This window comes from Anomalospiza imberbis, chromosome 6 (genome assembly GCF_031753505.1).
Source record: "Anomalospiza imberbis isolate Cuckoo-Finch-1a 21T00152 chromosome 6, ASM3175350v1, whole genome shotgun sequence".
NCBI lineage: Eukaryota > Metazoa > Chordata > Aves > Passeriformes > Viduidae > Anomalospiza > Anomalospiza imberbis.
Genome location: NC_089686.1, coordinates 15,121,425 through 15,141,781, shown reverse-complemented (window position 1 = coordinate 15,141,781; position 20,357 = coordinate 15,121,425). Strand labels below are relative to the sequence as shown.

General features: G+C 40.0%; 1 protein-coding gene across 1 annotated transcript; it reads right to left on the bottom strand.

Moving 5' to 3' along the window:
• Positions 1 to 11,767: 11,767 nt before the first annotated feature.
• LOC137475330 (alpha-1-antitrypsin-like) lies at positions 11,768 to 16,670 on the bottom strand. Its single transcript, XM_068192521.1, has 5 exons — positions 16,476 to 16,670; positions 15,050 to 15,739; positions 14,330 to 14,600; positions 13,451 to 13,598; positions 11,768 to 12,718 (listed from the first exon to the last, which is right to left on the bottom strand). Exons 2-5 carry the CDS (start codon positions 15,720 to 15,722, stop codon positions 12,512 to 12,514), a joined length of 1,299 nt encoding a protein of 432 aa, XP_068048622.1. The 5' UTR covers positions 15,723 to 15,739; positions 16,476 to 16,670; the 3' UTR covers positions 11,768 to 12,511.
• Positions 16,671 to 20,357: the final 3,687 nt, after the last annotated feature.

Here is a 20,357-nt window from a genome sequence, read left to right as displayed (position 1 = left end):
AATGTTTGTTGTCCCTAAACATGCATAATAGCCATCTGCAAACACACGGAAGAGGAGAGGTCCATGGCCATGAGCAGCTGTACTACAAGATGCACCTCCCTAGCTTATTGCCAGCTAGTGACACAAGTGCTAAGGCATCTCCTGAAGTGTGTTATGGCCTGCACTGGGGCTTTAGATTTTTGATCATGCAGCTTGGGCACCTGCTTCAACATGGTACTAAGAAAAGCAGATCAGAAGAAGTAATTAACACATAACTTGTTTTTTTTCTCCCCACAAATGAACTTGGCAGCTGTTCAGAAACTGTCCTACATTCAGAGGCTTTTTTTGAGCCTTGGTTTGGTCACAACAGAGGAGGAGCCCTGGGCAATGAACTCCACTGTGCAGAGCCAGCTGAAGCAGCAGGCAGCAGGAAAGAGACAATGCTGTAAAGAATGATATTGCAAGCATTGGGGCTAATTCTGGATTCCCTCTGTGACTCTGAGGTGAACCAAAACATGCTTCAGTACAGTGAGAAAACTGTCAGAGACACAAACGCAAATTTTTTTGCTGTTCAGACATTCATCTGTATTAGCCTCTTCTTAAAAGTCAGCATGGTTTGATTTTTGAAACTCTTTCAAAATTTGCTTCTCTTTGTTTCAACTATCCTTGATGTCATGAGGTGGTGGCTTGAAGAAGAGGTTCATCATCCTACCAGGAAGGTCAGCAGAGGTTCTCCAAGCCAGCAGCTGCTCTACCCCTGGGCCTGCTTCTGGAGACAGTAATGCATAAAACATGCCTACACTGCTACTTTGTTTTACACCTTTGTTCCGTCTTAAAAATATGATTCTGTTCCTACTATTTTATTCAAAATACTTTTTTTAAAAGCTATCTAGCTCCTTTCATCTGCAAATACTCAGCAGGCCTTGCCTGCAGTCCCAACCATGCCCTGCTGAATGCAATGCAGACCATCACTCTATAGAAACATCTTCTCAGGCTGTTACAAAACTCTCCTGTAATTCTGGGCACTCTGAAGGAAAAGTAATGGCACTGTCTCAAAGCAGCAAAATGTCAGCCTTAGCTGAGAAGGGACCTGGACAAAGTATTTGCAGAGCAGTCACAGCTACCCCACCCCAGACAAACATCCACCTGACAGAATACATATCTGGTGTAGATGTGAAACTCTGTTGGCTGGCCCAAGGCTGTCTTTGTGTCCTGTCCACAAAGACAGTACTTGCAATACCAAAATTCACCATTGCTTACCCTGGCCCCAGACTCCAGCTGAGAGGATGCAGTGACCGTGGGGGAGCCAAGGGGTGGTGGCTCTGGGGCAGTAGTCAGAGTTAGTTTGAAGAACTTACCTAAAGTATGTCTTGAAGGCATACATGGCTGCAGTCAGATTTTCCCATTAATTGCTATTCTTGCAACAGGACTGAAAGGTCTGCCCAGCCCTGGCCTTCCAGTCAGCAGGGAAGGAAGAGGGATGCATGGAAGGCAAGCCACGCTGTTTTGTCATGGTTCATATGACTTTTCCTGCACTTGTTTCCCCACAAATATTTTTCTTAGCTCTGTTATCCCATTTGACAGAACCCACGTGCTCATTTATAGTGTAGATGGAGATTAATGTCAGGAACTTTTTGCTTTAATGAGTCTTTAGTAATTTGCATCATTTGAGAGGCAAACATATAAATTTCAAATGATGATAATAGAAGCTACAGATGATGAATGGTATTGTGAAATTATCCGAGAGGAACATAGAGCTATGACTCACATGTCAGTCAAACATAATATAGTAGGAGTTCAGTTTCTGACTGATATTAAAATCATTACTTCAGGATAATAAATTTTGTATTTAATAATTTTAAAATATATTCAAGATTTTCACTAGTTTTCTTTTAATATTTATCTATGTAAAAAGCTATCTCAATTAGAGAAGCGCAGTGAGAAACACGAAGAGATGTGCAAAATCGCTGTGTTACCATTTTCATATTTCAAAGCCTTGAAAATAATATCTCAGAATTAAAGCCTCAGGAAAGAAAGGAGATGATGCCATTTTGTTTCATTCATTAAACTCTCAAAAGTTTCCTTTCTATGAATTGTATTTATTGACTCTGAGAAGAACCAGAATTTGTGTGTCAAATACAGAGTTTTCTATGTTGTGTAGAAAGTGAACTTCTTAAGTATGGAAACAGATTTCTTAAATCCATGTTATGGACCAAACAAAAAATGTCCTAATAATCAGTCTGTACTTCATGGATTTGGCAGATGTTTGAAATAAATGTTAAGGTGTTTGATATGTGCTGGCCAAGTCATGTTTATCCAAGAGCCCTGTTGTTACTAAAAGAGTGTAATTTTAAAACTCTAACTTTGAAAACTCTAGTTCTGATAGTGGAAAGTTTGTCAATGAAAGTGTTACTGCTCCTAAGTAGTTATGTATTTTTTTTTTAGTAGTAGTAGTAGTAATGATTGGCTTACAAGAGACTTTAAAAACAGCATAAGACGTGCAAACACAGGCTCTGCATGCACTGAAATGTCTCTCAGTGATCTGCTTCATTTTTCTTGTTAGCACACTTGTGAAAGAAACATAATTTTACTCTTAGATCTAATACGAACACAGGTCGTGTGCAAAGTCATTCTGATCTGATGTATTGTGTTTATCCTTTCAAGAGAGACAACCATGTTGATTTTTGTCATTGATACTAAAATAACTCTCCCCTCATGTTTTCACTTGGCTTGGACTGTTAGCACTGCTGAATTTCTGTAAGCAGTTACACAGTAGCTGTTCAATGAGCCATGCCTAACAAAGTAATAATGTTTAATTAGCCCAACTTAATCTGACAGTGTGCTGCTGGCACACTATCTGTCTGTGCAGCTGGCTAGTGATGCATGCATGCATATGAAATAAAGATCACTCCTTGAAATTCCTCTTTGCTTCTAGTATTGTGTAATTGAATTTGAAGTTGTCTTCTCCTACATTCTCTGCTTCCCTCTGTACAATACAAAAGCAGGTCTCAGTTAAGCAAATTGACATGTTCTTCAGTTTGAGCTCGATAGAGGCTATTTTCAAGCTACAAATTTCATATTCTTGTTGTTTAATCACAGCAAAGGTTTGGATCGCACAAGAAACCAAAATCTGTGCAGCCAAGCCCCTAATCCTTAAATCCAACATGTAAAATTGTTTCAGGGTGCAAAAGCTCTGAGTACAGCACACAGGCTGCTTAAGACAGCGTTAGGACTGCACAGAGATAATAATGGATTAAAGTTTACAGCATCTTCCTTTATACTTTGAAAGTATGATCTATACTTTTTTTTTTCAATGATGTTGATGTTCATCATGCCTTACGTGGATTTACAAACTCAAAACTCTGAACCAAGGAATCATCAGTGATTTTTGATACAGACAGATTACAGCTGTAATCAATGATAACCACTGAGTAATGAGAACACGAGTTTCAGCAGCTCTAGCTAGTGCAGCCTCAGTGTGCTTCCCAGCAAAATTCAGGAGGTCTTTGTGGAAATCCTCTGAAGAAAGTGGGCAAATTTCATTTCAGTTCATAGAGGTTGGACAGTAAAAGTGTAAAGGGAGGTTGCTGATCCAGTGGCTCCCTGGAGCGATTTCATCTGAGGAATCCCAGCCCAGGGACTGGAAACAGACCTCCCTAGTGGAGGGCAGGGAACTGGAAATACCAGAAAGAGGATGAAGTGAAAAACCAAGGGAGCTGCTCTGTGCTTCTCTAACAAACACATGTATGCACTTAGTAATAAAATCTCATTCAGCTTCTGTCCACCTACGTCCAATGGTTTCTTGCAGCAAATTTATAATCAGTATAGCAGAGGAACATTAAAACTCAGGGATTATAATCAGACATTAAAACATATTTCTAAAACTGTCCCTCTATATAAAGTATTTTCCTCTTTGGGAAAACATCATCAACAAGTGTCCCAGTATGTTTTCCCCACATGTTTTGTGCCTCTGCAGCAGAATCTTAGAATCAAAATCCAGGATGGGAAAAAACCTCCAGAGGCCATCTAGTCCAGCCTTTTGCACAAAACATCAGGTTCTCAGGTAAGTGTCTTCAAGCACAGGTATTTTGCAACCTCTCTGGACCACATCTTCCAGTATTTAACCACTGCATGGTAAAAACATGTTCCTCATTAGATTTTTTTATATTCAAACTGTTCTGTTCTCTGATCTTCAGGGTCTTCCCGTTCCAGCATCATACATCTTTTTCACCATCCAGGTACTTTTGCATTGTTATTTGCAGAGAAGCCATTGCATTTTGTTGTCATGTCCACTCAGTGTCCACCTGAGTGACCTGGCTAGACAGGCACGACAGTGGCAGGGGGCAGTCCCTTGGGATCCCTCGGGTTTTCCAGGAGTGCCTCCGGAAGAGTGGCAGACAGCAGGTCCACTGAAGGAAAGAGGCTGACTCTTGTCGGGGGTAAAAGTCCAGAGGTTTATTTGGAACTCTTACGAGCCCAAACTACTTCCAGTAACACCAACCAGCAAGAGCCCTGAGAGGGTCTCAACAACAGTCTATAAACGGGGGAGTGGAAAGGGGAAGGGAAGGCTTAACAACCAATAGGGCAAACTTGGGGAGTGGTTCTTGGGATGACAGATAAGAATAACAACGTATTAGGGAAGGTCAGGGGAGGGGCCTCTGGTCCTTGTCCAATCACTCGACGCCCTTGATGGAAACTTCCAGACTGTTGGGATGGGACGCCGGGTGACGGACAAGGCACCAGGGAGGGAATACAGGAATGACTCAGCAGTTAAGCTGAGTCAGGGGGCAGGCTTGGGAAGGATTGACATGGGTGAAACCATAGGGGTAAAGAGCGGGTACAGGGATAAACCATTCATAAACATAGGCAGAACAGAATGCAATACAACAGCATTTTCTGAGCTGAACCTTGCTTAGCATTAATTGAGAGAGAACTTCCATGGATCTTCTGCTCTTGCATTTATCTCAGGGGAGGTCTTTGTGAAGCTAAATCCACATGGATGCTTTATCTCCTCTCCCCACCCCCCCAAAACAGGGCCTCACAAAAAGACTCAAAGGAGAAAATTAAATGTTCTTGTCACCTGCTATTGCCTAGATCTGCTTGTAAAGCCAAAATTGCTGGTGCCTACCTTGAGTAGAGTCAGGTTTTGACTACACTGCTGCTTTCCAGGAGTTGTAGATAATTTACAGATCTTGAGAGCTACTATTCAGTGGAGTGATTGGTTAGTTCATGGGATAGAAACCTAGTCACACAGTGGACTTTTTATTTGCTGGCTGTCATTTACAAGATAATGAGGAAGGGAATTAACATCTGAGTGAGAAAGCATAACAAAAATTTCCCACCTCTGCAAAGAAAAGCATAAATACTTGTTACAGAGGTTAATTTTATCCTTGTTCAGATCTATGAACTCAAAGATCAGAGTGAAAACAATGAGGGGAAAAAAACTGTTTTAATTAATGTCTTTGAAGTAGTTTCTAAAGAAAGATTGGAACACCCAAAAAACCCACAGAGTGCCAAAAATAATTCCTCATTTTTCCCACTGAAATGAGTTACAGGACTTAGATCTCAGTGGTCAGTTCAGTGTTGCCAGGCTCCATGAATATTGAAGTGTTTCAAGAGGCTGTTTTCCCCTTAAACTTCTCTTGACCATTCATCATCTTCCCCTTAAACTTCTCTTGACCATTCATCATCTTCCCCCACCCAAATTCCACCTCCATCCAAGGCAGATATGTCACATCCAACTGGAGTGCCTTGGAAAGAAATTGGAGCTGGGCTTCTTTGGGAATCAAGGGAAGAACATTTTGAGAATCAATGTCAGTAAGAAAAAAATAGATAAACATAGATTTTGCTTTTAAATATAGATATAGAGGTTATATCTGACTGTTCTTACGGCCTCTGAACTAGCTCGCTCTTCTAATTTTGCTGTGTTGAATTAAATTAAGATGTACATCTATGGTGCTTTCATCTGCACAGTAATAAAAGTACAGAAAAAATACACCTTTTAAAGAAATAAGAATTAAAACTGTGTTTACCCCAGCTGTGTTTTTTGACTTGTCTTTTTCCTAATTTCTTTCTAGTACAGAAATGGAAGTATTTCTTTAGGGAACCCCCATGTTATACTGTCCAAAAACTGGCCAAAAATTGAGTAATTTCATATTGGAATAGGTCTGAGTTTCACTTATGAATCATAGCAGTGAATAGAATGAGTTGGAGCCTGAACGAAAGACTGGATTTAACCCTACCGTACCAGATGTACAAAATAATAAAGAGAAAGGGAGCCATCACCTCACTAAGCCTGGCAGGGAGCGGTCTTTGAGCAGATAATGGTGTGGAAATTGCTGGCAGTTAGAATAGATATAAATGTGTCAAGAAAGAAACTGCTGCAGTGCTCTGCAAATGCTACATGGCTTGGTGCAGGGAGAGACCCTTGCACTCCCAAAATAAGGAAGAAGGAGCAATAAGTGTTTATGTCACATCAGCTGTGTGACAGGTTCAGCTCCTACACATGACTTTGCCTTGGGGAAAAAAGTTCAGGAAGCCAGTGCCAAAGACTCAAGGACATGTGAGAGTCAAAAGTCTAAAGCCTTCTATATGCTCTGAAGTATATAAAAGTCTATGTAAATGAAAGTGTCACAAAATGACACTGGAGTGGAAAGTTATCACAAGGGCAGAATGTTCATTCTGAGTGTTTCCAAGTTTTAAAGCCTTAAAGGTCCTATGTGGCCAGCATGTGACATACAGCCAAACTCTGATCTCCCAGCAAGGGAGAAGCAGCAGTGCAGTTCCACTTGCATGGGTCTGAGTCTCTGCCCTGTGACTAAACATCTAACTGATAGAGGTGAAAACTTTAGTGTTAAATCTGTTCTCCTACAATAATTTGCTTTTTTCTCTTTCCGTTGGTATCACTTTCTGGCTTATTTATGCCAAAACCTTTAATATCTGCTAATTAAGTTACAGTCAAGCCTTAGAAGAACTAGAATTCTATATTGCATGGTGCCCAGGTAGAGGAGTTAATGAGGCCCAGTGCACTGTCAGGCTGCTCTTGTTTTCCTTCTTTCCTGTGTCATGGCTGCTGCAAGAGGCACCTAAGCTGAAGTTCCTGCTTCTCACAGCAAAATGTGGCTGTCTTGGTAATTCCCCTCTTCCTCACACGTACTCCCCATGGACCTCTGCTGTTTATTTGGGAAAGAACAGGTCTCTTCAAGACATAACATGTTTCTCCACAGTATGTTCAAGAATATTTCTGTTTTCTCACCATTTCACAAGAGCAGCTATTTTCCCAGTCCTTCCTTTGCAGAGAGGTGATGTCCTTTAGCACCACTATCAAACCCACCCTTAGGAAACTGTACCATGAGTAACACATAACATGAGCTCTCATATGAGTCTTATCTCATGTTCACACCACTTGCAAGATGCCCCCTTAGCCAAGGTGTCCTCACTGCCTTTTCTTTTATTGCTTGCACTTCACACAGCATGAGACAATTGAATGAGAATGTAAAAACAGTCCTGGAGGCTGTAAATAATTTTCTGAGGCAGATTACTTCCTTTTTATCTTTTTTTTCAATGCAGGCAGCTAGTAGTTTAGGTCCTTTAAAGGTATTGTGATAAAAGTCGAAGATGTGTGTTTCAGTTAATACAAAAAAGGCTCTTGTAGGTCCATTTAAACTGCAGAAATCTCATAAGCAATGTCAAAGTCAGCTACTCAGAGGGAGTAAGAGATCTGATGAATGGGTTGGAAAGCCAGCAGCCTCAGCTAGAGCATGCTTTGCTTATAGAGCCATCCACTTCTGATTGATTTGTAAGCCTATTTTTTTCCGGATGAAATAACAAAAATTACCAAACCATGTTGTATTTGAAGAAGAGAAATATGAGTATATTTTCCAGGCCTTTGCAGGAGTCAAATAACCACAGATCTTTTTGTCTCCTGGCCAAATAACAAAACACAAGTCAGGAATCTAATATATAGAAGAATACTGAGTTAATATTATGGCTTTCCATTAAGAAAGCTTGGAAATATTTGAAAGAAATGCATTTGTTTGTTTTGTTTTGAGTTTCACCTTTTACGGTCTCCTAGTAGCCAGTGCTACAATTAAATCCACCCCATTCCAGAAGCCAGGTTATCTAGTTCAGTTTCAGCTCCTCTAATACTTGAAGCCTATTAACTGTCTCTTGGAATTCATCTACGTGCCACAACAGGTCATCAACCTGTGCACACTTTGTGCAGTTTCCTTTTCTCCAGGGGAAGCATCTGGGCATCCATTGCAAGCTACCACCTGTGCTGACATCTCCTTCCTTACCAGCCCCATCTGGGTGGAAGCTCCAGGCTTCTCAGGGCTGTCTCAGTTGACACACTGGTTTTGGCTTCGAGGTAAGAGCCCACCTTTGTACAGAGACCAAGAGCACTTAGCACTTACCTGAGCTATGGACCTCCCTGCACGCCTTGCCCGTGCCAAGTGCTGCACCGCATCCGATGTGACACACCCTGGTCACGCACTCCCAGAGCCATTTATATTGCCCTGTCCCCTCCTCACCAGATTGGCTCACAGCAGTTTATGGGTCCTGAGGGGCCCTGGGTTGCTGCTCAGGTGTCTCTGAGCATAGGTGATTCTGCTGCTGGTAACTCATTCTAATATGCTAGGAGCATGCAGGGGGCATTTGAGGTTACCAATGCTCTTTGAAGGTTGTGGGAGAGCACTACTTTGAGGCATATATCTATCACACGGATTTCCTGAGCCTAGAGGTTATTGTGGTTAGCAGGTGATGGATGCTAGCTATGAGGATCTTGGCCATGGCACCTTTCTATCTGCCAAGTTCCCAATGGAAATAGAAGCCATATTTTCAGCCCCAATTAATCACCAAGTTCTTTAAAAACTGAGAAAATCACATAGTATTTCCCAGGAATATCTGTTAATTACTAATTATGTGACTAGATGATCAGAAAACAAAATTAAATCCATGACATCATAGAATCATTTGGGTTTGGGTTAGAAGGGACCTTGAAGATCATCTAGTTCCCAACCCATGCCATAGGCAAGGACACTTTCCACTACACCAGGTTTTCTCAGGGCTCCATCAGCCAGGCCACTGACACTACCAGGGATAGTGCATCCACAGCTTCTCTGGGCACCCTATTTCAGTGCCTTACCACCCTCACAGTAAAAAATTCCAGTTTAATATCTAATCTAACCTACCCTCTTTCCATTTGAAGTCATTCCTCCTTGTCGTGCCACTCCAGGCCCTTTTAGAAATTCTCTCTCCATCTTGCCTGTAGGGTCTCTTCAGGTACTTCAAGGCTGCAATGAGGTAACCCCAAAGCCTTCTTTTCTCCAGGCCGAACAATTCCAATTCTCTCAGCATTTCTTCAGAGGAGAGGTGTTCCATCCTTATTTTGTGCTTTTAACAGAGTATTAGTTGGTCTTTCCATCAGAATATGTAATTTGTTTTCACCCCATGACATTTAAGGCTGTTGCTTCTTTTATGTGCTTTTAGATTCTTCCTAGTGGGTGCTGTACAACACTGGGAACAATGACAGACCTGTGCACAGGCACTAACCACTGGCTGTTGGAAATATGTAATTTTTTTATACCTCAAGCATACTGGGGCCATCTCACTGGCCCCACAACAATATACAATTTCCTGCTTTTGCTTGTTCCTCCTTTTATGATCTTTAACACTACTCAAAACTGCCTTTATTTTTCTTCCAGTGTTTGTTGAACCTCACATGATTTGTAGATAACAGTTAAATCTATCTCCACCATAGGTTTCTGAGCTCCTCATTTACATTTTTAGCCTTTGTTTCACTTCTGGTTCCTAAATATGACAACAAATGCAGTTTTCTGCTATTTCCACACTGCTTGTTTTCCTTTCCTCCTTATTTTAAAGTGTGCTGTTCCAAAGTTTCTGCCATGTTGGCAATTCTTTTTCTGTGGCTGTTAACCTACAAGAGAAGACTGCTTTCAACCTTTACAGAGACTGCTTTGATCCATACCATCCCTGATTTCCCTCAGGGTCTGCACAGGCAGTGCTGAGGCTGCAGCTTGCACGTGTGCATGGTTGCATGCACTCCCACATCACGTCTGTGTATAGACACCAGTGCAGGCTGCATTAGAAGATGTCCTTTGCACTTTGTCCCTCATGTGGCTCATCACACCAGCTCGATCCTCCAGCAATGGCCCTGCACCGAAGTGGCCCATCACAGTGCTTGCATGCAACAGCAGCAGCAACTCTCAACTAGCTAGGATGAAAGTCCTTCTTCCCTGGTTACTCTGAGGTTTCTTGGTCACAATACTCACAGCCAGAGAACCAACCAAGAAACAAAAACCCATGGGAGAAGAAGCAAAAAAGAAGCAGACTGAAAGAAGAAACACTGTCCTGAGCAGACCATGACTGCAGTGGGTTTGTGACAACCTTAATGCTGACATTTTTGTGGGGGGTTGTGCAATCCTTCTGGGCTTGTTATTTACTACACAAATTTGCTGCACATTTGTAGTGAGAGGCATGCCCTGTTTTTTGCCAAAATGGAAGGAAAACCAAGGCAAGATATTATGGTTCCTACACCTGTCTGAAGATGGTTCCTTACCAAGATGTTTTCTGGTCATCCAGTTCTTAAATCAGCTTCATTTTTGTCTAACCACTTTCAAATGAGTTAAGAGGCAAGGTTACTTCTCAAAGTGAGATGCAATTGGCAAAAGAGCACTCAGATATTTTTTCCTACTAACAAATGGAAACTCTTGGTCTGAGGTCCATGAGGAAACAACAAACACAATCTCTTGATATTTACCTACAGAGTTATTTGTCCTTGCAAAGCTGAACTTTGACAATTTATCCTGAGTTAGCCCCTAGATTTGGCAAGAAGTTTTAAATTATCTTCTGTAGAATAAATTTATCTGTATTTCACCTAGACCAAGTCCTTATATATTTAGAGGCATGAAGGCAACTACTTGTTACTAAATACGGAACATACTGAATACAGTTATGAATAAGAAACTTTTGTCATTGATTTATGTGATTTTGAGGAGGACTTTAAAAGTTAATATTGAGTGTTACCTGTCTGTAGATACACATGGAATGTTTTTTTTCTATTCCTTATTGGTATTCTTGTGCTGCAATTTACTCATATTGATGACACTGATTTAATGTGAAAGAAAATAAAGATCTCCAAATCAAAAAAAGAATTCTGTTTTAGAAATATTCACCACAGTTTTTATGTTATATTTTTCACAGACATCTTAAGAAACTAAGGTCTAAAACACTATCATTTATAATTTTTTCTACCCGTTTGAGATATTCTGTAACAAAAGATTTAATCAATCTATAATTTACATGCTTTCGTTGGCTTTCTATATTTTAATAAGATGCGCTGAAGATTTTGATTTAAAATCTAAAGCAAAAGATAATAAAATAATTTAAATATTTATTGCTTTGTAAGTGAAGTTATATTTCTTTCATAACCATGCAATTATCTAGTGCAGTTGGATTCAAGGAACCTCAAGGTAAGAAAAGGTAAAAATGTCAGCTCCCAGTCTGTTTTTACTCTATAACAGTAATCCACTACTAACATTTAGAAAATTGACTTCTGAAATATTTTCTTTATTTTTATGTGTGTTTATGATAGCTTAAACCAAGTTAACAGTCCCTCGGAAAGCTCTGCAGTTCTTACTGAGGAAGTGAAAACTTTCTGGAGTTATAATTTGCATTCCTCCTTTTTTCTACCACAGTCTGTCAAGTCTAGCTGGAAAATGAATACCAAAGGCAGCATCAGTAGAAACGAAATGACAGTGACAACAAATCTATGAAAAGGAAACTGGTGCTATGTCATGGACTACTCCATCAGGCTTTTATCTCAAGGCATTAGCAACAATTATTATATTAGTAGGATAAAACAAAAGTCTTTTTTCTGCTATGCATTCCTTCCTTAGTAGAATTAAAATTATCTGTACAGCAAAGCTGCTTTCTTGTCTCCAGGCAGAGGGCTTCTGCTGAGGAGGAGACAGAGGAAGGCAAGCTAAAACAGCTGCACTCATCAGCCCTTTACATTGGTGGTGTCCTCCAACGTTTCAGTCACTGATCCTGCAGTTTCATACCATACTTGGTTGCAAAAATTAAAGAAATTAATAAAAATTCACTCCAATATTAAAGAAATCTGCATCTAAGAGTATTCATCAGTGATTAGTGGATTAAACAGACAGGACTTACAATTTGCACCTCATTTTTCCTGTTTCTCCTTTCATATGCGCACCCTGTGACTGTACAGCAATACTTACATCAGTTGGAGACTTTGAACAAACTGAATACCCCACAGGAGCACGTCAGAAAGGACTTCTTAGAAAACTGGTGAAAAGTGACTTGTATTTTGTTAACACTACATGCTATATTCAGGCGTAGGCTGTGGGAAATCCTAGTGATTTTTGGACTAGGAAATATAGTTTTTGAGTTTTAAGGGATTAATAAGGTCTCTAATGATAATGGTTGAAAGATGAGCACTAGCACAGAGTGGTATGCATACATAAGTGTTTCACTGGATCACAGGAATTTAACCATTTTTCTGAGGGTTTACAATTTTCCCAATGAAGAGGATGGTGTGGGTGAACTTATCCAGAATCAGCAGGAGAAATGGTCTGTTGAATCTGACTCGAGGTGGGCGAGGAAAATCCCCAGATCTCCAGGTAACCTCCTTCACTGAGGCCCCGGCTGCCTCAGTGCCATTCTCATGAACATTCAGCATGGCTCTGTGGATCACCTGCAAGGAACAAAGCAAACAGCCTCCAGCTGACAATCCAGCAAGAAGAGAGCAGCCTGCCGCCCTCTTCACTTTGGCAAGCCAAAGGGAGCCCTGCCTGGAGCAAGACCGAGCAGCAGCAGTTCCAGAAGTCATCACCAGTTGCTCCCATTCCCACCACAGCCCCAACAGCCATCACACCACTCAAGCCATCCTCCTTCACTGCTTGTGCAGAGAGTAACCCTCAAACTGCAGGCAGCCAAAGAGCACTCAAGATGACTGATGACAAGAAAATCTGGAAGCAAAGAAACCTGGTAATTTAGCCGAGATTCAATTTTGTCTTTGGCAGCTTCATGTATTATTCTGAATTTACCCTGTCATCTAGCTGAAAAAAATAACTTTTTGAGAACACTAGAAGGGCAGGGATAACAGCCCTTTGCCCTGTGTAGGAAGAATTAGAGGAAGCTTTACCAAAGCTAATGCACTACATTTAGATAATTTTGTTTAGTAGCCAAAAGAACATTTAATTATATGTATGTTTTCATCTTCGTCCTCCAACCATGCCTTTCTAACTCCTTGTAAGCATGTTTGGCTTCAGGTTTATGAAAGATAGGGCTTTCTTTGGCTCCAAACTGACAGCTATTGATGAATGAGTGATGCTTCAGAGAGATTGGGATAAGCTTTTCATGGGGTATTAATGTCAGGTTCCTGGGAACAGGCAAATCCTGTGGTTGCTTTCACATGCTGACTTACTTTTGAAACCGTCAGTCCAGGCTCCTCAGTAATCCCTGAGAGATCAGCTTGTTCAGTAAACAGATTGACCATACCCATTTGTTTGACTATATTTTTCACATCATAGGTACCAGAAATACAAAATTTTGGAATGTGCAGATGTATTTTTCTGTAAGAAACAACACAAATAGGGGCAAATCATCATCTAGGCAACACTCCTTAATGGCTTCAGCATATTGACACTTCACATTTGTTTTTCTAAATACTTACAGCCTTCTCTCAGTGTTCAGATAGCAGTTCTGATCAGGTTAGCTACTTAATGTGGAGGATTGGAACAAAATAAGTCAGTTCTAGCTCCTGCCTCTACAGTGGGGTTCGAGGAGTGGGGTGGAAGATGCAGCTAGACCAACTCAGTGGGAAACAGAGCTACTACTGCCAGGTAGGAGGGCTTATTCAAAAGATTGTAGCTAGCCGACCTAAGGCTGTTCAAATATGCAACAGGGCCTTGGCCACCACAGAAATAGATACAGTAATGGTGAATTAATCCACTTTTACACAGAATGCCCTCAGCATAACACCCAACAGCTACTACGTTATAGTTTCCTAGAGCTTGTATGAAACAAAGGTCTGTTGACCTCATCATGGTGCTAAGTAATTTTTGGTTGAACCAGGAATTTAACCCAAGAAGAATCCCAAGCTCAGTGACCTATTTGTTCACTAGCCATAGCTCTTTTTCATTTTCCAGCTAAGAAAAGGGAAGTCCATCATAGAGTCAAGTAAGTCTATACATCAAGAGTATAGAGTTCAGTCAAATAACCTGTCCTTTAATGTTTTGTCTTGGTGAGATAAACACAATTAATTTGTAACATGGTCGCCTCTCACCTTAGCAAAAAATCTTACCTGTCTTGGAGGGACTTCTCCCATTTAGTTACAGTTCTTTTCAAGAGGGCATCTTCTACCTGCTTCATCTTCCCTTCATCAGGCAAAACAAATAATGCTGCAACATCTCCATTGTAAGGTATCTGAACCAGCCAACAGGACAGCTCTTCATCAAAGTAATTTCTGTAGTAACCCTTTCGATACATCATGTCAACTTTTACAGATGTTTTCTGATCCACAAAAAAGTCCTCTTGTTTTGTCTGTGCCATATTGAAAGGTTTCTCCCAATGGGCTTACGACAAAAAGAAAATGTATTCAGTGGAATACAAAGAGGAATGGTCACAGTGAATAAAATGGAACCTAGTTCCACAGCCTTCCTTTCATTAGAGCAAATATCCTTTTCATGTTACTGCATCCTCAGGTGTTACAGCATTGTATATATATACATATATATATATATTTAGGTGCTTAAAGACAATTACAGACAGATAATACTGAAAACACCATCTTTCACTACAGCATGAGTCTATGATCACATGACAAAATTAACCATATTCAATAAAGATATTTGATTTAAAATTTCATTAAAGCAGGTGAGGATATATTTTTACTGGCAACAAATATACATGGGTTTATAGCGATACCTTCCAGATATTGAACATTATTTCCTCTATTTAATTTTTTTTTCTCTTTTCATTCTTTGTAATAAGCTTAATCGTTGCACCCTTTGATATATCTTACCTTTAAAGAAGACATAGTTAACAAGAACCATTGCAGTCAGAGGATCAAGGTTTTCCACTAGTTTAACTATTTTCCCATTTGTCTTTTCCTCAATATAACTGTTGATCTGACTCTCAGCGCCAACAGAGTTGTTAAAGTCAGTAGAGAAGACTTCAGATTCATAAAAGCTCTTGACATCATCTAAAAACTTCTGTAGTGGTTTTAGTGTCTCTTCTATAAAAAGGGCATTGCCCAGGCTCAGCTGGAACTCACTATTTGAACGGTTCAGCATGTGGAGGAGTTGGCAAAAACCTTCATGTATTTCCTGCTCCTGAGTCTTTTTCAGGTTAAAGGCAAGCCCTTCCAAAATCTGTGTCAGTGTCCCAGCCTTGGCACCAAGTGCCAGCATTGTAAAGGAAGCAGAGATGCTTATGGGTGAAAAGAAAATATTTTTGTCCATTGCTTCAGATGCAACCAGCTTGTAAAAGGAAAATGCAAAGTCAGCATTGCTGAGAACTAGTTTGACAAAGGTTTTGTTCTTAAGTGGAGAAGCTTCTTCCCACTGAGAACTATGTCCTGGATAATATACACCTTTAGCATCATCCTGCTTATTACGGTAGCGAGGATGCTGATGACGCAGGGCAACAGTATGCAAACCAACCAGCAATAAACACAAGGAGAAAGTGGTCTTCATTTTGCTTTCAGCTATTTCTGCAAAAGAAATAGACATGCAAAACACATCATGGAAACTAATTTGTTCATACTGTGTCCTACAGTAAAGTAAAATGATGCTTTCAGAGCATACCTGTTCTCCAAAGTTCCCCACACTTATAATTCACATTTCTGATGCATGCCAGTGTTCTCTGGAAAGAATACACCTCCACTATTTATATATATAGAGTCTAGTTCTATTTCAAAAGACATAGTTTAAAACTTTAAAAAGTTTATTAACTTTAATATTAGCATATTCTTTTAAAATTTGTAAATAATTGGAAGCTTATGACCTTTTCCCAAGAGTAACTGGCATGAGTTGGCTTTGTACTCAATACCACACGGGGGTTACAGCAGCTCTGTTAGCCTTCCTCAATTCATCAAATAATTAAAGAATTTAATCTGTATTAAACAAAAATGTGATATAAGTGTAGATTATACTATCTAGAACCAAAATTATAAAATACTCTTACAATTTCTTCAAAAGTGAAAGACTAGATCACTAGTCTTTGTGGTATAAAAGTCTATAGTAATTTCTATTGTTTCCAAATCAAATTTTTACTTTATTATGTGAAGAATCTGCTTTAGTATCGCTTCTTTCTGGCTTTTGAAATGTATTGATTTTTTTCATAAGAGGTTTATTCCCTATTTACATGTACAAAGGCACCACTCCCATGCAACAACCCCCTCAAAATGAAGTGTAAGAGATCCAAAGGAAAACTAAAAGGGTACTTACATTGCCACAGTCTGGTCTTGTCTGCTCATTCTTCTCTTCAGTACCATTAAACAGAGTTAATCAGAGCACTCCGTTAATCATTAATTAGTTCAAATAAAAGTTGCCAGTGAGGATGCACAACAACCTGTAATGACATTGGTTATTTTGGACAATTTTTCCAATGCAGACAAATGCTAACAGTGCTGGGTGATGGGGCTGCAGACAAGAAGGAATGGAGCAGAGGCTGTATCTCTGTATCTTCCATGCTTGCGGATTGACAGGAGGGACCTCCTGCTGTGGATGTTTGGCAAGAGAACCACAGCCATACCGTGGCTGGAGCTGAAAGCTGTGACTTGGCGTGAGGGCCACCCCTTGCTGAGTCTCAGCACCCCTCAAAACGGATCACGGAGTCCCTGCCAGAATGTCCTCTTTGATTCGTCCTGGGGGCACTGCCAGAGCCATAACCTCTCTGGCAGGATTTCAAAACAGGGTTTGGATTTAGAAAGTCCTTCTGCCTTACTATATACCTCAGTAACAACCTTCAACACGCTTGGTGGTTTTGGGGATTTTCTTCTGCAAAGAAGACTATGTATGATTGGTGAACAGTCTGTAAGTTTCTTAGGAGAATAACATGTGACATTATCACTCTAGCGAGACATTTACAACCAATAAATTTGTTTACTCATTGCTGTTGGCCATCACCTGTGACTGGGTATTTGGGGAACTGGAGAAGAGTTTTCACCTGGCTTTGTAGAAAATATACAACAAAACCACTACTGCTGAGAAGCAGCACTGACTGCAAAGAGAAACATGTGGTCAGAAACAGACACCTCCTTTCCTTGGGTTTATCTTCTGTATCATATACAGCTGAAATGGACACCATGAGGACACAGAACAGGCTGCCAGTTCACCTTTCATCCAGTACTAAAGAAATCATGCTGGCATCACTGGATGATATTCAGGGTTGAATATAATATATGAAAAAATCACTGAAGGAGAAACTCAGACAGAAAATGAACTTCATTAAAGAGATCTGGTTGCCAGCATGTCCCTCTCTGCAAATTCCCAGGCATTTGGTTTCTGAGCAGGAGCCTCACACTATATCAGATATTGAAATGCCCCACATGAGGTGTTCAACATCTCTGAATAAGAGCACACTGGTGAGGAGCTGTGCTTAGGAAGCTGAATATACTAAAATAATTACATTTTAATAGTGGAATTTGCCCTATGAACCTTTTTCTCTTGGTCTAAAAGAGCCTTTCTTATGCAAACAACTTTTAGTATAACAAGTTCACCAGAAAATAAAAGTTCTTATTTTGAAATGAAATTGTCTACCCAGAGAAATCTCTTGGTGCTAAATTAAATTTAAATTGATGTCTTACATTCTATATTTTTGTGATGCAAACATGGCCTTAATCAAGCACTGAGAAAATCCCTTATGTAGATATTTTGGAATTACACTTAAAATTTATTGCTTCCAAAGCCAGATAGAAAGTATTAGGGCTAAACTTTGCAAAGTGCTACCATTTGTTATTGTACAACAGTTTAATATTGTTGGCCTCAGTGAAGAAGCAGAAGGAAGATCAACTAGCTAAATGAATATATTCAATGAAATGAAATTTATTGTATAATTCTTTTGCTAATTTCCCTTTTTTTAAACAAGTCTTTGAGACTCTAAGATTTTAGGATTTTGAGGATTCTGACAGATCAGAGATGTTGCAGCAACTCTTTTCCCAGTTTCAATGGAGGCAAAATATGAGACAATGTGGTTGCCCTTAGCCTCTGCAGATCACAGCCTGGCAGGTCAGCACAATTCCATTTCCATCAATGACTTACATTATCATGGCTCCACAGGACACTTTGGGATCTAGGATGGGCTTTCTGCCGTGGTTGCTGCACCATCTTTTTCAGCATGCCAATCTCAGAGGGTACAGAAGTGCTGGAGCAGATCTGCTGCTGTTAGATGCCTCTTCTCAGTCACCTTTGGTACCACTGTGAATATGTCAGGGCTATGACACACAGCACAATCACAGGCATGGGCATGAGGTGGCTGGGCCACTGAGACACAAAATATCTTTAAATTTTACCTATAAGATTTACCAAGAGACACAGCTCTCACTTGAAAGGTAGAGGAACAGACAATAAATTCTAGTAACCATCCCTTGAATATATAGGTTATGGTATGGCTTTTTTGATGGCTAGAAAATCTGCATCTGCAAGAGCAGCAAACCTAACAGCATTCATACACATTTTAGAACCTATTACATCTTTCATCTCCTTTGTGCACAGATGTTTTCTCCTGCTATGAGGTTCTTTCCTGGCTGCAACCATCTTACGGTGACTATAACACATAGGTTGTACTTTATAATCTTGGAGGTCTTTTCCAGCCTTAATGATTTTGTGTTCTTGTTTTATACTGATTTTTCATTTCAAACTTCTTCCTTCATCAGAGCATCTTCCACGTGGTCTGTTTTTCTGACATGAAACATAGTAAACAGTATAGTAACTTTTCCTTAACAAGATATTTACTTAAGTCAGACAGTATCCTTCAGGCCTTCCATATGAGAATCACATTGCTGTTAACAGTTTTCCAATGATAAAGAATACATTCTTGTTTAGTAAAGTAATAAATCATAAGAATTTTTTTTTCAGATGGCTTATGGAAAAGAAACTGAATGCAACAAAAAATTAGAGAAATAAAGACAATATAATTAAGGTTTATTCACTTGTAATAAATTAATCTCCAGCACTAGAACTGAACTGTACTTTCATCAATGAAATTCTTTTTTGCAAGAAACCACCAAAGTAATTTGCTGCAACATCAGTGAAGTCTGTGTAACCAGGGTGTTAGTCATATCAAGGACATTTACATGAAATGGATGAATTTTAGTTTTCTTTAAAATTGTTAGTCTGAGGAAAGTACAATTGCCAAATTATTTAAAATGGATTCACTGTTATAACTGGGACTGGAGACTTAATGAAGGATCTTTCCATATTGGCCTTTGATGGCTAACAGTTTGAAGGGAATGAATTATATCATATATATGCTGTGTTTACATCTAATGAAAACAGCCCCAAGTAAGTAAGGGCAGATATGCAGCAACCAGACAGGAATGTAGCTTGGATGGGTAAGATTTGAAGGGTGTGTTACAGGATTCAGAGATACATAGCCCATAGGGGTCTTCATGCCTTTTTGCTCTTGATAATTTGCACTTGTTCTAACTCCTACTGCAGTGAGTGTTTAGAGTTTTCAAGTGAAACACACATTTCAGAATGTTTGTGTTTCTCTTGCACTTTTTCTGTGGCTAGAAATCCTAGTGCCTCTGTGCTTTGGAGACATGATTTGAATGCTGGTTTAGGGATTAACACTGTTTGAGGTTTTTTCCTACCTTCCAAACTACCAAGACTCATGTCAAAGGTGAGTAGCTGGGTTCTCAGAATCCCCATTCAAAACCCACACTGCCTGGGAACTATCACAATCTGGTTTTAAGAGCTTAGTGATTTTCTGCTTGGAATTAGTATGAGTACAAGGAAAATGCCTGCAGCTTTTGTTGCACTGCATCTACTGAAACATTTAGAATAGGGTTGGCTTACAACTTGTCCAAATTCTCATTTCCTTGCAATAACAGCTGTGATCACAGGCTGCGCAGATGACATGACTGTGTGGAGAGGGTGGATGTGCTCACTCAAGGCATTCCAGATACCAGGGCTGAAGCTCAAATTGCATAGCTGGGAACAAGAAACTCCAAAGTACTGGTATCATCTGAACAGCGGAGTTTATGTGAGCAACTGGTACTTCTGTAACTATCCAAGTGCTCTGTGCCTTTTGGCACTGTCAGCACCTATCCTTACTGCTGAAAGGAACACACGCTGCAGTGGCCCTGCAATTCCACTGCTTCATAT